Here is a 14,548-nt window from a genome sequence, read left to right as displayed (position 1 = left end):
GCAGCAGGGAGAATTCCCTAGCTCCTCCGGTGTATAGATGACTGAACTTGAACAACTCAGGTGAATTTTCTAAGTCTCTATTCTCTGTCTGTAAAACAAAGATCTAGCCGAGACAGAGTACAATGTTTCTTAAATCTTTTACTCTGAGACTGCAAATATCCTTTACCTTCATTGTTCTGCCATTTAAAAACCAGAAAGGAAAAAAATGACAATAATAAATAGTATATTGTTGTTGAGAAAATTTTTAAAAATTTAATTTTTTAATAAAACTGACCTCACTTAAAAATGAAAAAAGCATTCTGAATCTTTGGCCAATGGTTAAGAAAGCTATGTCTGGACAATCAATTGCAGATAAGGTGTCAGGAATGACATCTGGGCACCAGCTCTGTCTCCTTCATGTGAGAAATGGAGTCTCTAGACACTTGGGCCACACCACCAATATAAGGTGCGAAGAAAGCCTAATAGAATCAGGTTAGTGGCTGGTCAGATGCTTCATGGGTCACTGCAGTCTGTCTAGACTTGTGGTTCTCAAAATATGTCCAGGGAGATGGCAGTGAGAAGCTTACTGAGGCTGGAATAGAAATCCTTGAAGGATTTTAGAAAAGGGGATGCCTTGATTAAGTTGTTTTTAAAAAATATCTCCATTGCTAGTGAGGAAGACAGATTAGGGAAGGGGAGTCTGGAGCAGGGCCTCATGAGTAGTTGGGAAGGTATACTAGTCATCAGGGAGGGATGCTGCGGGCATGAATTAACACAGTAGGATGGCACAGAACAGAGGAGGCTCTCTCCTAGGTTGAACTAGTAGGATTTGGTGTCCAGCTAAACATCGGTGAAGAGAAAAAGGAAGTTGATGAAGCACGCAGGACATCTAAGTATGGAGGATTGGCAGAATGGTGCTGTCATTAACTGAGGTGGGGAATACGAAAGGAGAGACATGATCAGGGTTGGGAGAAGGAAAAACAACGTATAGAGAACTTATTACCTGTCTTGGTTCTCATCATATTATTACGCCAGGGGCACAAAGCTCCAGGGGACTCCACTGAGCTAGCTATCCTTAGAATCCTCTGCACATGTAATTTTATGACTTTATTTCAAAACTTTAGCTAGCAAGGAAATAAATCACTATTTGCAAAATTTGGACTTTTCCAAGCTTGCAACAGATTGGAAAATTGTCAAGATTTTAATGTAAGAATTATGCTCTTGATTTAGATATTAATTTTATAGTTGCATGTAAAACATGAAAAAAAAATTCCCTATTACTCAGTTTCTTCTTTCTCTTTGATACCTAATGAGGGTGTTGGTTTACCGATCACACATGTGTAGTCTTAAAGGGACTTAGATTGGTTGATTTTGACTTTACACACATAAAGGAGAGTTTGAAAGTCACAAGAAAAATGCTACAGAAATTAGAGATGTAAAATCTTTGCTTTCCTGAATTAGGTTTTATTAGGCTTTGGGAGTAATAAAAAATTCATTAGCCTTAAATATGTTGAATTACTTCCCTTTCTCCATTGTGCTTAGAATGAGGTAGAATTTCATCTGAACATCAATCTTTTTAATTATAAAATTATTACAGACAGTTGTAGAACACTTGGGCAGGTATACTATAAAGCGAAAAGAAGAAAATAAAAATCCATTCACATTTCCACCAGCCAGATGTGAACACTTAACAGCTTGATGGTTTTCTCTCTAGGTTTCGATTATGTTTTTGCGGTTGAGTGGTTTCAAATCTATTTTCATTCAGATTTAGCTTTTTTTCCCCCCTGAAATTCAGGCACAGACCTCAAAATTTCTTTATCTTTTTTTAAAATTGTTACTGAGCAAGTGGGGGTTTCTGCATATATTTCTGAAGCTCCCATGGTCCTCTTATTTTGAATTTCATAACATTGGTCACTTCCACAGGAATTTTCAACTAGTGTTTTTCTCTACAGCCCTTCAGTTACACAGTGGAGGCCACTTCACCCAGATCCTAGAATAGTGTCAGGCAGTTAAGTGGTACTCAAAAAATGCTTATTTGTTAAGTGGATAAATGAAATCAACAAATCAATCCTTAGTCAAAAGAATCTAAGGATTCCCGTGCAAGTGGTCAATTTCAAGTCAGATTTTCTCCACCCAAGTTCTGGTCAGTGGGCTCTATGCTTTCTGCTAATGATGAAGCACCAGTTCTTTAGACGGTAACTGGCCTTAGTCATGACCTCATCTTGGTTCTCTGTACCTAGCCTCTAGAACTGGGATAAAGTGTGGGTTATCAGTGACCAGGCATTCCCATCACTAGCCATCTGTCTGCTCTATTTCTACACCTTAATTCCTTTCTCATGCCTCTTTCAAGTGCTTTCTTAGAGAATCTGTCCTGCCCACTGGAGCTGCCTGGCCTCTGGGGCTCTGCCTAGCAGATTCTGCTGAAACCCCAATGCACCAAAATTCTGATAAGATGCAAGGCAGCCCTTTGAAAAGACCATCAGTACATATTGGATTTCATTAGTTAAGCCACTTTTCATTTGGCCACCTTTCTGCATTTGAAGAATTGTCAATCCTCTTGTAAAGAAATCTGTAATTTTTTTGGTATGTCTAAAATGGTAGCATAACTTCGTCTACTCTCTGTATTTTATTGTCAAATGGCTTAGTTCTTTAAAATCAGTTTGTAAAATACAAGGTTAAATTGAAACTGAACATGGGAATGGAGGGGAGAATTAAAAACAAATAGGGGAAGACAAGACAGAAGCATTACAAGCCTTCAAAATAAAATGAAACAAAAGAAGCCATTTATTTTTGGTTGCTTATGGAAGTTGGGAGAAATGAGTTAGCTCAGGCAAACTGTAAGAACTGCCTGATAACTCTGGTGCCCACAGTGAGCTGCCAGGTGTTAGGTGGAGCTGAGAATGAGCTGGGGTTACAGCTCCTACAGGGCCGAGCTGAGAAGCTGGCCCTGCTTGACCAGCAAACTGGAACAGGATGACAAAGGAAACAGAAAAAGATGAGATTGATTCCAATGTGCCACTGCAGACAATGTATTTGCCAACTAGGTAACAACATACTCTTTTTATATTGGCAAGCCTCTTCTGCTTCCTCACTTACACTTAGCGTTAGTCACTCATTCGTGTCCGACTCTTTGCAAGCCCACGGTCTACAGCCCGCCAGGCTCCTGTTCATGAAATTCTCCAGGCAAGAATACTAGAGTGGGTCGCCACTTCCTTCTCCAGGGGATCTTCCTGACCCAGGGATTGAACCCGGTCTCCTGCTCTGCAGGCAGATTCTTTAAAATCTGTCACCTGGGAAGCCCATCATCTAGTCTTAAATTTACAGGAATATAGACACATGTTTCGGAGAAGGCAATGGCACCCCACTCCAGTACTCTTGCCTGGAAAATCCCATGGACGGAGGAGCCTGGTAGGCTGTAGTCCATGGTGTTGCTAAGAGTCGGGCATGACTGAGTGACTTCACTTTCACTTTTCACTTTCATGCATTGGAGAAGGAAATGGCAACCCACTCCAGTGTTCTTGCCTGAAGAATCCCAGGGACGGGGGAGCCTGGTGGGCTGCTGTCTATGGGGTCGCACAGAGACAGACACGACTGAAGCGACTTAGCAGCAGCAGGAGCAGCAGACACATGTTTAGCTCTTGGAGATAAGATTGTGGGTGATTTTTCACTCTGAATTCCATGTATAGTATATATATGTTTTTTTTTTTTTTTACTTTGAGCATATATTACTTTAATAGGGGAAAAGACACTTCCCTCTAGGTAGGGTGAGGTGGAGGGACCACTTTTAGGATAAGTAAGATGGCTTTTTTTTATGTTCCATCTTGGAACAAAGTAATTTCAGGAAGATTGGCAATTGACCTGAGTGTGTTTATAAACGTTTATAGCCAAGTCCATCCCCAAACTTTTATCAGAACCTTGTATGCCCCAGGAACGATGAAGGAATCACATGATGACCGCCCCCTTTGGAAGCTCAAATCCAGGTCGAAGATAAAACCACGATAGCTTCTTTCTTGACAAGGTCATTGTAAGGAAGAGTAGTCTTATCATAGCTCTCCACAGGCATAACAGGAGGGATTTTTTTTTTCCCCTTTAATTTATTTCAGTCTTCCATCTTACTGACTGCCTAAAAGCAGATGATGGGCTGGCCAGTCCCTATTGTCTTACACTTAAATAAACCAGATAAGGAAGAGCCCTTAATTGGTCAAATTATCAGAGATGTACATTATTAGTTCAAGTGCATTCATGGGATTCTCTTTTCAAATGTCACTGGGATTAAAATAACAGGAAACCGGAGATGGAAGCATTAGAAAGGGGTCGATCTGGCAGCTGCGTGTGCCTACACTGCTACAGAGGACATCCTGGATGTAATGGTTATTTAAGAAGATGGGGGAAGGGGAAAACAGAAACACCAGGACTAAACAAACACTTCAATGCATTAGCAACCTTTAGTGTTTGCCACTTACTTCTGTCCCTAGAAAAATGTGAATTGTTAGATTTAAAATAAACGGAAATGTTCTAATTTGCATCTTAATGGAATGCGTGAGTAAAATAACATCTTCATGTACACACCATGAAGACCACTTATAATCAAAACCATCTGCCTAATGCCATGCTAATTTTGAGGTAGATAGGTGTATTTAAGTATTTTTGCAGTTTCCAGTTTATGCAAAAATATTCTTGCATTTTGAAAAGCTTCTTTTGCCTCCTGGGAACTAGAAGAAACCACTTCTGCTATGTAGTATAGCTCATGAAGGAAAACATGATCTTAGAATATAAGTCTTTAAAAATGCCTCCTACGACTTCTACTGAAGTCACTTCTGGTAAATACTTCAATCCCCATTTTCACTAGGTTTTCAATCCATTCAGTGAAAATGGGAAATATGTAGCAAGCACTTTTGCTAAAAGGTTTCTCAGTCTCCTTCATAAATCTCTATCATGTTTCACTGTCTACTAGAAAATTCATTTAAGGGGAAAAAAGTCTCTGGGGGCTTGATTACAGAGTTACAAAGGCCACAATGCCAAAGTTTTCATTTTTATTAGCTATTTGGTTCAAATATTTTTTTTTTTAGGAAATTTTGATCTATAGACCCGACTATCTTAAGTTATAAAATAGGCTATGAAACAACTGTTTTATTCTCCTAGTTTATGTGGAGTGAAGCCAAACATATGGCAAACTATACTATTACAGAGGAATTTGGATGGATAGTTTCCTCCTCTGTGTATTATTTTTCAGGTCCATCCCCAGTGGCTGATAGCTGGAAATCAGCTGCTGAAAGTGATGGGGCAATTACCACCAGGGACAGGGGCACATTCACAGATACACCTTGGTGGCCACTTACAATCATAAGCAGTTTATATGAGGTGTTTTACAGGAAAAGCTGAAGGGTAAAGAGAAAGCATGATTAGCAGTTTGCTCCTCCGTAGCTCAAATGTCCAGGAAGAATATTTAATCTCCACCAGAGACGCAAAGGCTCAGTGAAATATATGGAAAGTGACACGTGCCCCCGACCTACCACACAGAGTCCTGAGCCGTCCAAGCACTCGTTGGAATTACCATTACAGTCACAGGGCAAACATTCTTCCGAGTAGGCAAAGAAGAATCCAGGGTCGCATTTCTGAAACAGACACAACAAGAGCATCTTCATGATTGAAAAGGTCAATTTTGGGCAACATTTTCTGGGAGGAGTAAGAGATGATTAGTAAACGATCTACATATTTCTTTACAGCACACATACTGAAATGAACTATTTATGCTACCATTCAATTGTCTTTGTTATATATCTTTCTTTCCTCTTTTCCCACTCTTTGCGGTTTTAGGGAGCTGCAGGGGAGGGCTCCTGACGCAGCCGGGACACCGCGAGGACAAATGGCGCCCAAATCTCGCGATGTGCAGCTGCCTGCGCGCACGTGACCTCGTCTGCACTGCGTGAACTCCTGTCACTTTCTGAGGACAACGGGAACACCTTTAACACCGTCCAACGTTGTTAGGAAGGATGAGAAGATTTTAGGTAACAATGAAGGAGAAATTTTCTAATGTTTTCTTTCATTCCAAAACAAGACAAAACAAAACCACATCAGGGTGAAGAACTACGTCTTGCTCCCTGTTGAATAAAGACTTAACGGGTTCAGAAAGTATTGGCTGTGGCAGAACGACTTAAAAGATGTGCCTCATAAAGTTGTACCCTTAAAAAAAAAATCCTCTTTTCAGATCCTGAAGTTTTGAACGGAGGGGTTAGGCAGTTAATGAATCCTTACACATGTCGTGGGTTGTGTGTAGGTGCTGTCCCTGTTATTTTGTTTATCCGCGTGACTGTGAGATATACATTGTTTTCCTTCCTTCTAGTAGTGAGATAATTAAGCCCGGAGATGCCGTGGGTTGTGATGGTAGACTACCTTGCATTTGCTGAATGGCCCTCCCCAAATGTCACTAGGAGTCAGGTTGAGAAACTATGAGATTGTTCCTCGTTTATGCCATGGTTCCTGGCTTATAGATATGTATTTTGCATTTCTTTGGAATGTTTCAGCGCTGCAAGGCAGAAATGCCATGCCGTCACAGGTCTGGAAGTTCAGTCCTTGCCTATCAGAGAGATTTACATCTAAAGAATTCCAGACAGATAAGAATCTGGGTTGTTTCCACAAACTTACAAAGTAAGAGGGTTCCCATCACACCCGCCATTGACTCATTGTAGTTTGTACTGTCCTTTGACCGGGAAACTTTTCATTGTATCTGGCTGAGGTCCCTGACTGTTACACAAAGCCATTTCCTCTTGCTTGTTTCTCTCTAGAGACTCACTAGATACCATTCACAGTATAAAAACACTGTAGTCCTAAAACTAAAATTTAATATATTCCATTTGAAATAAGTTTGATAGAGCACAATGACATTTTTTTAAATAAAAAAAAGGTGAAGAAATTCTGTCTTTCTAAGTGAAAAGGCTGAGAGGGGACCAATTTATAATGGATACTTTATAGTTGATGATAAGCCTTTTTTCAGTTTCCACTAGGGAACAAAAGAGAGGAAAAGAAGCTAAAATTTCTGTAGGAAGCATTTAATTCAGACCACCTAATTTCACATATGGTAAAATTTTTAATTATAAGAGGAATGGATAACAGCAGTGAAGGGCTTAGTATTAGTTATCTCAGGAGCCTCCAAACCAGTGGTTTCTGAGTTTTCTAACTGCCTAAGTTAAGGACATTTGATTTGGGGAGTTTCTGATTCAGTAGGTCTGATGGTGAAGCAAAAGAATCTACATTTTTTAATAAAATAAATATTGTATTTTAAAAATTGTTTAACTCTTTCCCCCAGCCTTACTGAGATATAACTGACATATAACATTGTACCTCATGCGAAGAGTTGACTCACTGGAAAAGACTCTAATGCTGGGAGGGATTGGGGGCGGGAGGAGAAGGGGATGACAGAGGATGAGATGGCTGGATGGCATCACTGACTTGATGGACGCGAGTCTGAGTGAACTCCGGGAGTTGGTGATGGACAGGGAGGCCTGGCGTGCTGCAGTTCATGGGGTCGCAAAGAGTCAGACAGAACTGAGCGACTGAACTGAACTGAACTGAAGTTTAAGATATACAACATGCTTATTTGATAGTATGGATTGCAAAATGATTACCACCATAGCATTAGCTAACAGCTCCATCTTGTCACATAATTACCATTTCTTTTTTGTGGTGAAAATATGTAAGATTTGCTCTCTTAGCAACTCTCAAATGTATAATACAGTATTACTAACTGTACATTAGATAACCCAAATTTGTTAGCTTTTTAACTGGAAGTTTTACTCTGACCAGCCTCTCTCAGTTTGCCTGTCTCCCATCCCAGCCTTTGTAACCACCATTCTGGCCTCTGTTTCTATGCCTTCCAAGGAGTGGGGCAGAGACTGGAGGTGTATTTGAAACAGGAAAACACACTGGTGTCTCTCTGGTGGCAGAGAGTCTGGAAGCAGTACATGAAAAGCTCCACTTGTACCATCAGCTATAGTAAAGACCTTCCTCTGGCCCAAGGAATCAAATTTCTGTAAGGGTGTTTTAAATTGGTAGTAGCTCAAGTCTTTTAGGCACACTTGCAGCTCTTTCTTCTGAAGCAGACAAAGAAAGTTAAGATTTGCCCTGAATGAATGCATCATTTTAAATATGACAGTAACTAATCTCTTATATCCCTGAGGCCCTAGCTAAATTAAGAGACTCATTTTTTAAAAAACTAAAATCACAACATAGGAAAAAACCCAAAAAGCAACAAAAAAGGGGAAGATTTTGTATTTTAGAATAATTTTAGGTTTACTGAAAAAATTTGAGGGATATGTATTTTTAAAAGGCCCCATGAAATTTCTCTGTGAGACGAGGTTTGAAAAGATTATTTCAGAGAGGCACTCACAGTGATTTGTACACTGTCATTGCTCAATGAACGCTTGTGATTTGAATGGTTTGGACTAGGATAGGACATGTGAGACATACATGCTGTTGGAAACCAGTGATTAATCCTGCTAACCCACTCACTGCTGTCTCCTGGGGCTGCAATGGGTCTGCAGTCTTTCTCATCACAGTCCAGGCAACCACTACCTAGACTGTGTACTAGATGAAATCTTTACTTTATGCTAAGTTTAGGAGGTGACTTCACTCTGCCATTATCCGCTTACCCACCCACTAGGCAAAGGCTCTGACCTTATGTGAAAGATGTCTTGGCTCAGGTCTCATACTGTGAGAGATGGGAAGACAAGGGAGGCAGGGACAAGGTTGTGTGGAACAGTCATTTGGTCCCCTGCTGAGAGGGCACCAAAAGTTGGAAGCCTGGCCAGCTCCTTTGTTGCTGGGTTTTGTGCACCTGGAAGGATTGTATTTTCTAACTCATCTATCCACAAGGGAGGCATCATTAAAAATTCACATGAAGGCACCACTATTGGATAATAAAAATCCTGGATATGGGGAGCTTCTGATGCCATTACTAGACCCCATACACTTGATACCTTAGACCTTGTATTGTAGAACTTTAGAGGATTTCTTGGAATGGTAGATTGTTAAGTGGTTCGAGAGAAGCTTGAGTATCCTTAGGAAGAGTGTTTAAGGCTGATTCTTTCATGTAAAAACATTTCATCATTTTCCCCCCAGAAAGTTCTGTTAATTTTTACTAAATCTCTTGAAATTCTATAGAAACTGACAAAATTGACCTTTGTGATATCTTTAAGAATGAAAATGTGGCTATTTTTTTTAGTTTTGTTCCTGCTTAACAATCTTATAAGTAATCCAAGACCTGTGATGTTTAGAGGCCTGTGAAGACTCTTGAGAGTCCCTTGGACTGCAGGGAGATCCAACCAGTCCATCCTAAAGGAGATCAGTCCTGGGTGCTCATTGGTAGGACTGATATTGAAGCTGAAACTCCAGTACTTTGGCCACCTGATGTGAAGAGCTGACTCATTTGAGAAGACCCTGATGCTGGGAAAGATTGAGGGCAGGAGGAGAAGGGGATGACAGAGGATGAGATGGTTGGATGGCATCACTGATTCAATGGACATGGGTTTGGGTGGACTCTGGGAGTTGGTGATGGACAAGGAGGCCTGGCATGCTGCGGTTCATGGGGTTGCAAAGAGTCGGACACGACTGAGTGACTGAACTGAACTGAACTGAAAGCCGAATAGTCTTCTTACAAAGAAAATATTACCTGTCTGCTTCCCTTGAAAATATTCTCCAGAATTCACTAAACAAAGTTATGTTTGTGTATATACATGTGTGTGTAAGCAAGAGAAGAAGTCTTACAATCAATTTTTCAATGCCACTCTGAATCCTCTTGTCTTTCTAAGATTGACCTACAGCAGACAACTGTATAACACGTGGGTGGGTGATTTAGAGAGCACTCAGGGGATTTGTACCTTCTGGCATGGTGCCACAACTTTTAAAAAATTGATGATAATAACAAGGATGATAATTGCAATAATGATAATAATCATAATATAATTACTATTTACTGAAAGTCTATGTACCAAGTATTGTGATGAGTACTTTATCCATCCATGTTATAGTATTTACTTTTCACAGCAACTCTGTGAATTAGATGTAAGTATCTGCATTTTGGGCTTCCCAGGTACCCTGGTGGCTCAGAGGGTAAAGCATCTGCCTGCAATGCAGGAGACCTGGGTTCGATCTCTGGGTCAGGAAGATCCCCTGGAGAAGGAAATGGCACCCCACTCCAGCACTCTTGCCTGGAAAATCCCATGGATGGAGAAGCCTGGTAGACTACAGTCCATGGGATCGCAAAGAGTCTAACACGACTTCACTCACTCACTTAGGTAGCTCAGCTAGTGAAGAATCTGCCTGCAATGCAGGAGACCCGGGTTCAGTTCCTGGGTTGGGAAGATCTCCTGCAGGAAGGCATGGCAACCCACTCCCCATGGACAGAGGAGCCTGGTGGGCTACAATCCATGGGGTTGCAAAGAGTCTGACACAACTGAGCGACTAAGCACAGCACAGCAGAGCACAGCAGTTGGAGTTTAGCAGTGAACAAACTGAGAGTGCGAGATTAGCAATGTATCCAGTATCACATAGATTTGTAAGAGGTTCAGACTGACCCGAATCTTGTTTCTCTACTATACCATGTTGCCCCTTGTAAATAAGTAAATTTTAAAAATGTATTTAATTTATGTTATAAATTAATTGAGCATAAATATCTGCCATGCTTAAGTCACTGCTTTGGTCATGTTGTATAGGTCTTTTGTTTTTACCCCACCATAGCCCTATGAGGTAGCTTCTATTACATTCATTTTGCTGATCAGGTCTGTGTGGCTTACAGTAATTGTTCCCAGATCAAATAACACAGATAAGAAATGGTGGACCCAGAAATTAGATCCATTTTTTGACTATCAGTTTGAACTGTTAACTATCTGGTATACCATAATATATGCTAATCAAACCCTTTTTGTTGGGCATTCAGGTTATTTCCAATGTTTTACCATTATAAACAGCAAATCCAAAGCAGGCTACAATGAATAAAAATGTAACATCTCTCATTTAAGCCCCAGAAAATTTAAAAAAAAGGTACATGCTTAAAAATATATCCAATTATTAATATATGAAAGCCACTGAAAGAGAATATTTACTTTCTAAGCAAGTTACTTCAGCCACATTGTTGTTTTGACCAATTCTTTCCACCAAATCACTTGTAGACCTTTTATAGCTCTCCACTATTAAGCCACTCTTAATACACAGCTTGCCTCCTGCTCTGACACTGAGATTGGATTAATCAATAACATTTACTTCTGCCTTTGAAGAATAAGAGTTAAAATTGCCATTTGCTTACTTTGTTATGATAAGTATGATGTCTGACTTGGAGTAAAAATCAATGTATGTGTACTTGACTAATTTTATATTTATAGAAATTAGAAGTAGGTGGTCCTTAGGAAGAAATTAGTGTGGTATATCCATGTGCCACTTAGAACTCAAAATGACAGTATAAATATATATGTTGATATCCCTGCAGAAGGCATTATTTCCAGAGGTTCATCACATAATCACAATGTTAATTATTTAACTATATATAGTTATAATTAAGATTGTTTCTTAACAAAGAGGATAACATTTATACCGCTGATCATTTTTGTCCTCATTGAAAGAAATCCCCTTGAAAACACTAGACTTAAACCAACAATACTGTCATCATATGTTTTGAATTTTCTTAAAAGTTCTTAAATTGTAGTCTTTTGAAGTACAGTTAAGTCTGCATCCTTTGGTTGTGACAAATTCCTAAAAATCTCTTGGAGTTATCAAATAAAGTGAATACCAAGCAAAGTAATACTGTTTCAAGTTAAAAACTCACAAAAATCTCACTGTGTTTTCCAAATAATATCACAGAGGAGCCAATTAATTGGAGTTGGCTACAAGCCACTGCTTTCACATAGATACTGAATCTCTAGGACCACCAGATAGCATCACTGACTTGAGGACAAGAGTTTGAGCAAGCTTCAGGAGTTGGTGATGGATAGGGAAGCCTGGCGTGCTGAGGTTCATGGGGTCGCAGAGTCAGACATGACTAAGGGACTGAACTGAACTGAGGACCTTCAAAATTACTGTTGAAAAGCCCAGTTGACTAAACAGCTTAAATGGTCTAATAGCATTCTTTAGGAATCTGAGGTCTCCAGTCACCCATTAAAAAAGTAACAATGGCAAAACTGACCAGACTTAGGAGGAGCCTGAAGTTGTCATCTGAGAGAGTGAGATATATCTTGAGATCTCTGAGTAGGGACTTGATGACCCTACTCAGAGAGAAACAGACTCTCATCTCCAGTTCCAACAAATAAAGAATTAATGATAATAAAATTCCATTACCGAGAGCATACTCCACAGCCCTCTGCCTCTTTTAATAGGATTTGACCTATTATTGGAATTTTTGTATTGTGTCTTCAACCAAGGATCTACAAACACTTTACAAATGTTTCAACTCATCTTGCTTTCTGAATTGGACTCCTAAAATTCTGATTTGTTAATTTTTGCTTTAATTTACTAAGACTTAATGTGGAAAGCTTTAAAAAAATTTTTCTCTAAATTCATTCACTTACATACAGAGTCACTGCTATCTTCTAAATTAGTATTCTTAAAATTTAACAGCCCACAGTTACCTTCCTGATTCAATTTTTATATGGGCATAATGAATCCACTTTTCTCTTGTTTCCAGGTTACAATGATTTTAGCTCTAGTTTTAGTGATTTCCATTTGTTTTTCATTTTTAATGTGAGTCACCTTAAAATTTAGTCACCTTAAGGTCAATTGTTATGCTAATTAAAGATCTAAAGCTTTGTGCCTTTACTCAAGGGTCTCCGGATCTTACACAATGCTGACATCCATCTGTTTAAAACTTGAGAAGAATTAAAATCAGACAGTATTTAGGGACCTAATAGCAACCAATAGTTTAATTTATTTAACAATGTCAATTTAGGGACTTCCTTGTTGGTCCAGTGACTAAGGCTCTGGGCTGTCAGTGCAAGGGGCCTGGGTTCAATCCCTGGTCAGGGAACTAGATCTCATGTGCTGCAACTAAAAAAGATCCTGGTGCCTTAACTAAATATCTCATATGCTGCAATTAAAAGATCCCCCATGCGGAACGAAGATTGAAGATCCCACGTGTTGCCACTGAGACCCAGTACAACCAGATACATAGATAAAAATAAAATATTAAAAAATAAAAATCAATCAATTTAGCCTTTGCTGGGGAACAGTGACTTCTAAGAACATATTAACTTATTACATGGGTAGGCATCTCACGAACTTCCCAGGTGGCACTAGTGGTAAAGAACCCACTTGCCAGGGCAGGAGACATAAGAGATGTGGGTTTGATCCCTGGGTTGGGAAGATCCCCTGGAGGAGGGCATGGCAACCCACTCCAGTATTCTTGCCTAGAGAATCCCATGGACAGAGGAGCCTGGCAGGCTGCATATTGTCCATAGGATCACAAAGAGTCAGACACGACTGAAGTGACTTAGCATGCATGCATGCAGGCATCTCACAGGCTATTTTTTTTCTATATCTGTTCATGTTTGGGAACGCATGTACACCCGTGGTGGATTCATGTCAATGTATGCCAAAACCAATACAGAATTGTAAAGTAAAAAAAAATAAATTAAAAAGAAAAAGAAATATATAATGAAAAAAAAAAAAGATAAAGTATCTGTCATGGAAAGCAGTCCTTAATTAAATTATTGATAACTTTGCCTCTCTATTTTTTTTTTGATAGGACTTAACATGTTCTGATTATTCATATACAAAACTGTAATGGAAGTGCTAAAATAAGTTAAATGCATTATGCAGTGGGTTACATTTAGCAAGAAATTGCCTTTTTGATTGACTTTACTTGAATATGGAGAGAATTACCCATGTATCATCCCTTGGGTCTCTTTAAGCTCTTGTTTGCGTAATAGAAATTCCCTACATTTCAATAGGCGAAGTTAATTTTTAGATTTTGACAGTGATTTCACCATAGCTTGATTAGGAAAGTGGTTTCAACATTCCTCAGGGGTTTATCCAATTCAAAGATATTTCTTCTTAGGATTGGCATCATAAAGCTAGGGTATCAGCTGAACACAAACCATGGTGCTGGTTTCTCCTAGTTGGCTCTTAGAACTACCTTTGTGCTTATTGCTTAGGAGCTCTATCTGCCATTCCTTGGCAAGCTTATAAAACTCTCCAGTCCTCAATTTAATAGTCAGATGAACTAGAGACACTGATTTAGGTCTTGAGGAATTCTGAGGAACACAACACCGCTATCTTGTCCGCAGTTAAGTCAGCTCGTTTAATTTTGTAGAGTGGAGAGATATTTATCGTGGCATTTACTTTGTATTTCTGTGGCTATTCCTCAGCACACTTTGTAGGTCTTCTTGGTATTCTCTTGGGCCTGGAAACCAGTACTCCACTCAAAGATCTCAAATAACTGTTCTCAAACCCCGTACTTGATCAAATGCTTATTTGGACTTGTAGATAACACCAGACTCAGGCTGTGATGAAATACTTACCATGCGTGCTAATAAATAGCTCTCTTTAGTTGTAAAACCAAGAGGATCAAACAAGAAAAGTTTAGAGC

At 39.5% G+C, this 14,548-nt stretch overlaps 1 protein-coding gene across 3 annotated transcripts in view; it reads right to left on the bottom strand.

Moving 5' to 3' along the window:
* LAMA4 (laminin subunit alpha 4) overlaps positions 1 to 14,548 on the bottom strand; it is a 148,611-nt gene that overhangs the window by 106,485 nt on the left and 27,578 nt on the right. For all 3 annotated transcript variants that reach the window (XM_040238466.1, XM_040238464.1, XM_040238465.1), the window contains one exon: positions 5,493 to 5,594. In XM_040238466.1, the coding sequence (XP_040094400.1) occupies positions 5,493 to 5,594 (102 nt within the window). The remainder of the gene's footprint in view (positions 1 to 5,492; positions 5,595 to 14,548) is intronic.

Source organism: Oryx dammah, unplaced genomic scaffold (assembly GCF_014754425.2).
Source record: "Oryx dammah isolate SB20612 unplaced genomic scaffold, SCBI_Odam_1.1 HiC_scaffold_4, whole genome shotgun sequence".
Classification (NCBI taxonomy): Eukaryota; Metazoa; Chordata; class Mammalia; order Artiodactyla; family Bovidae; genus Oryx; species Oryx dammah.
Note: the sequence above shows the minus strand (reverse complement) of the source record. Positions and strands in the feature narration are given on the sequence as shown.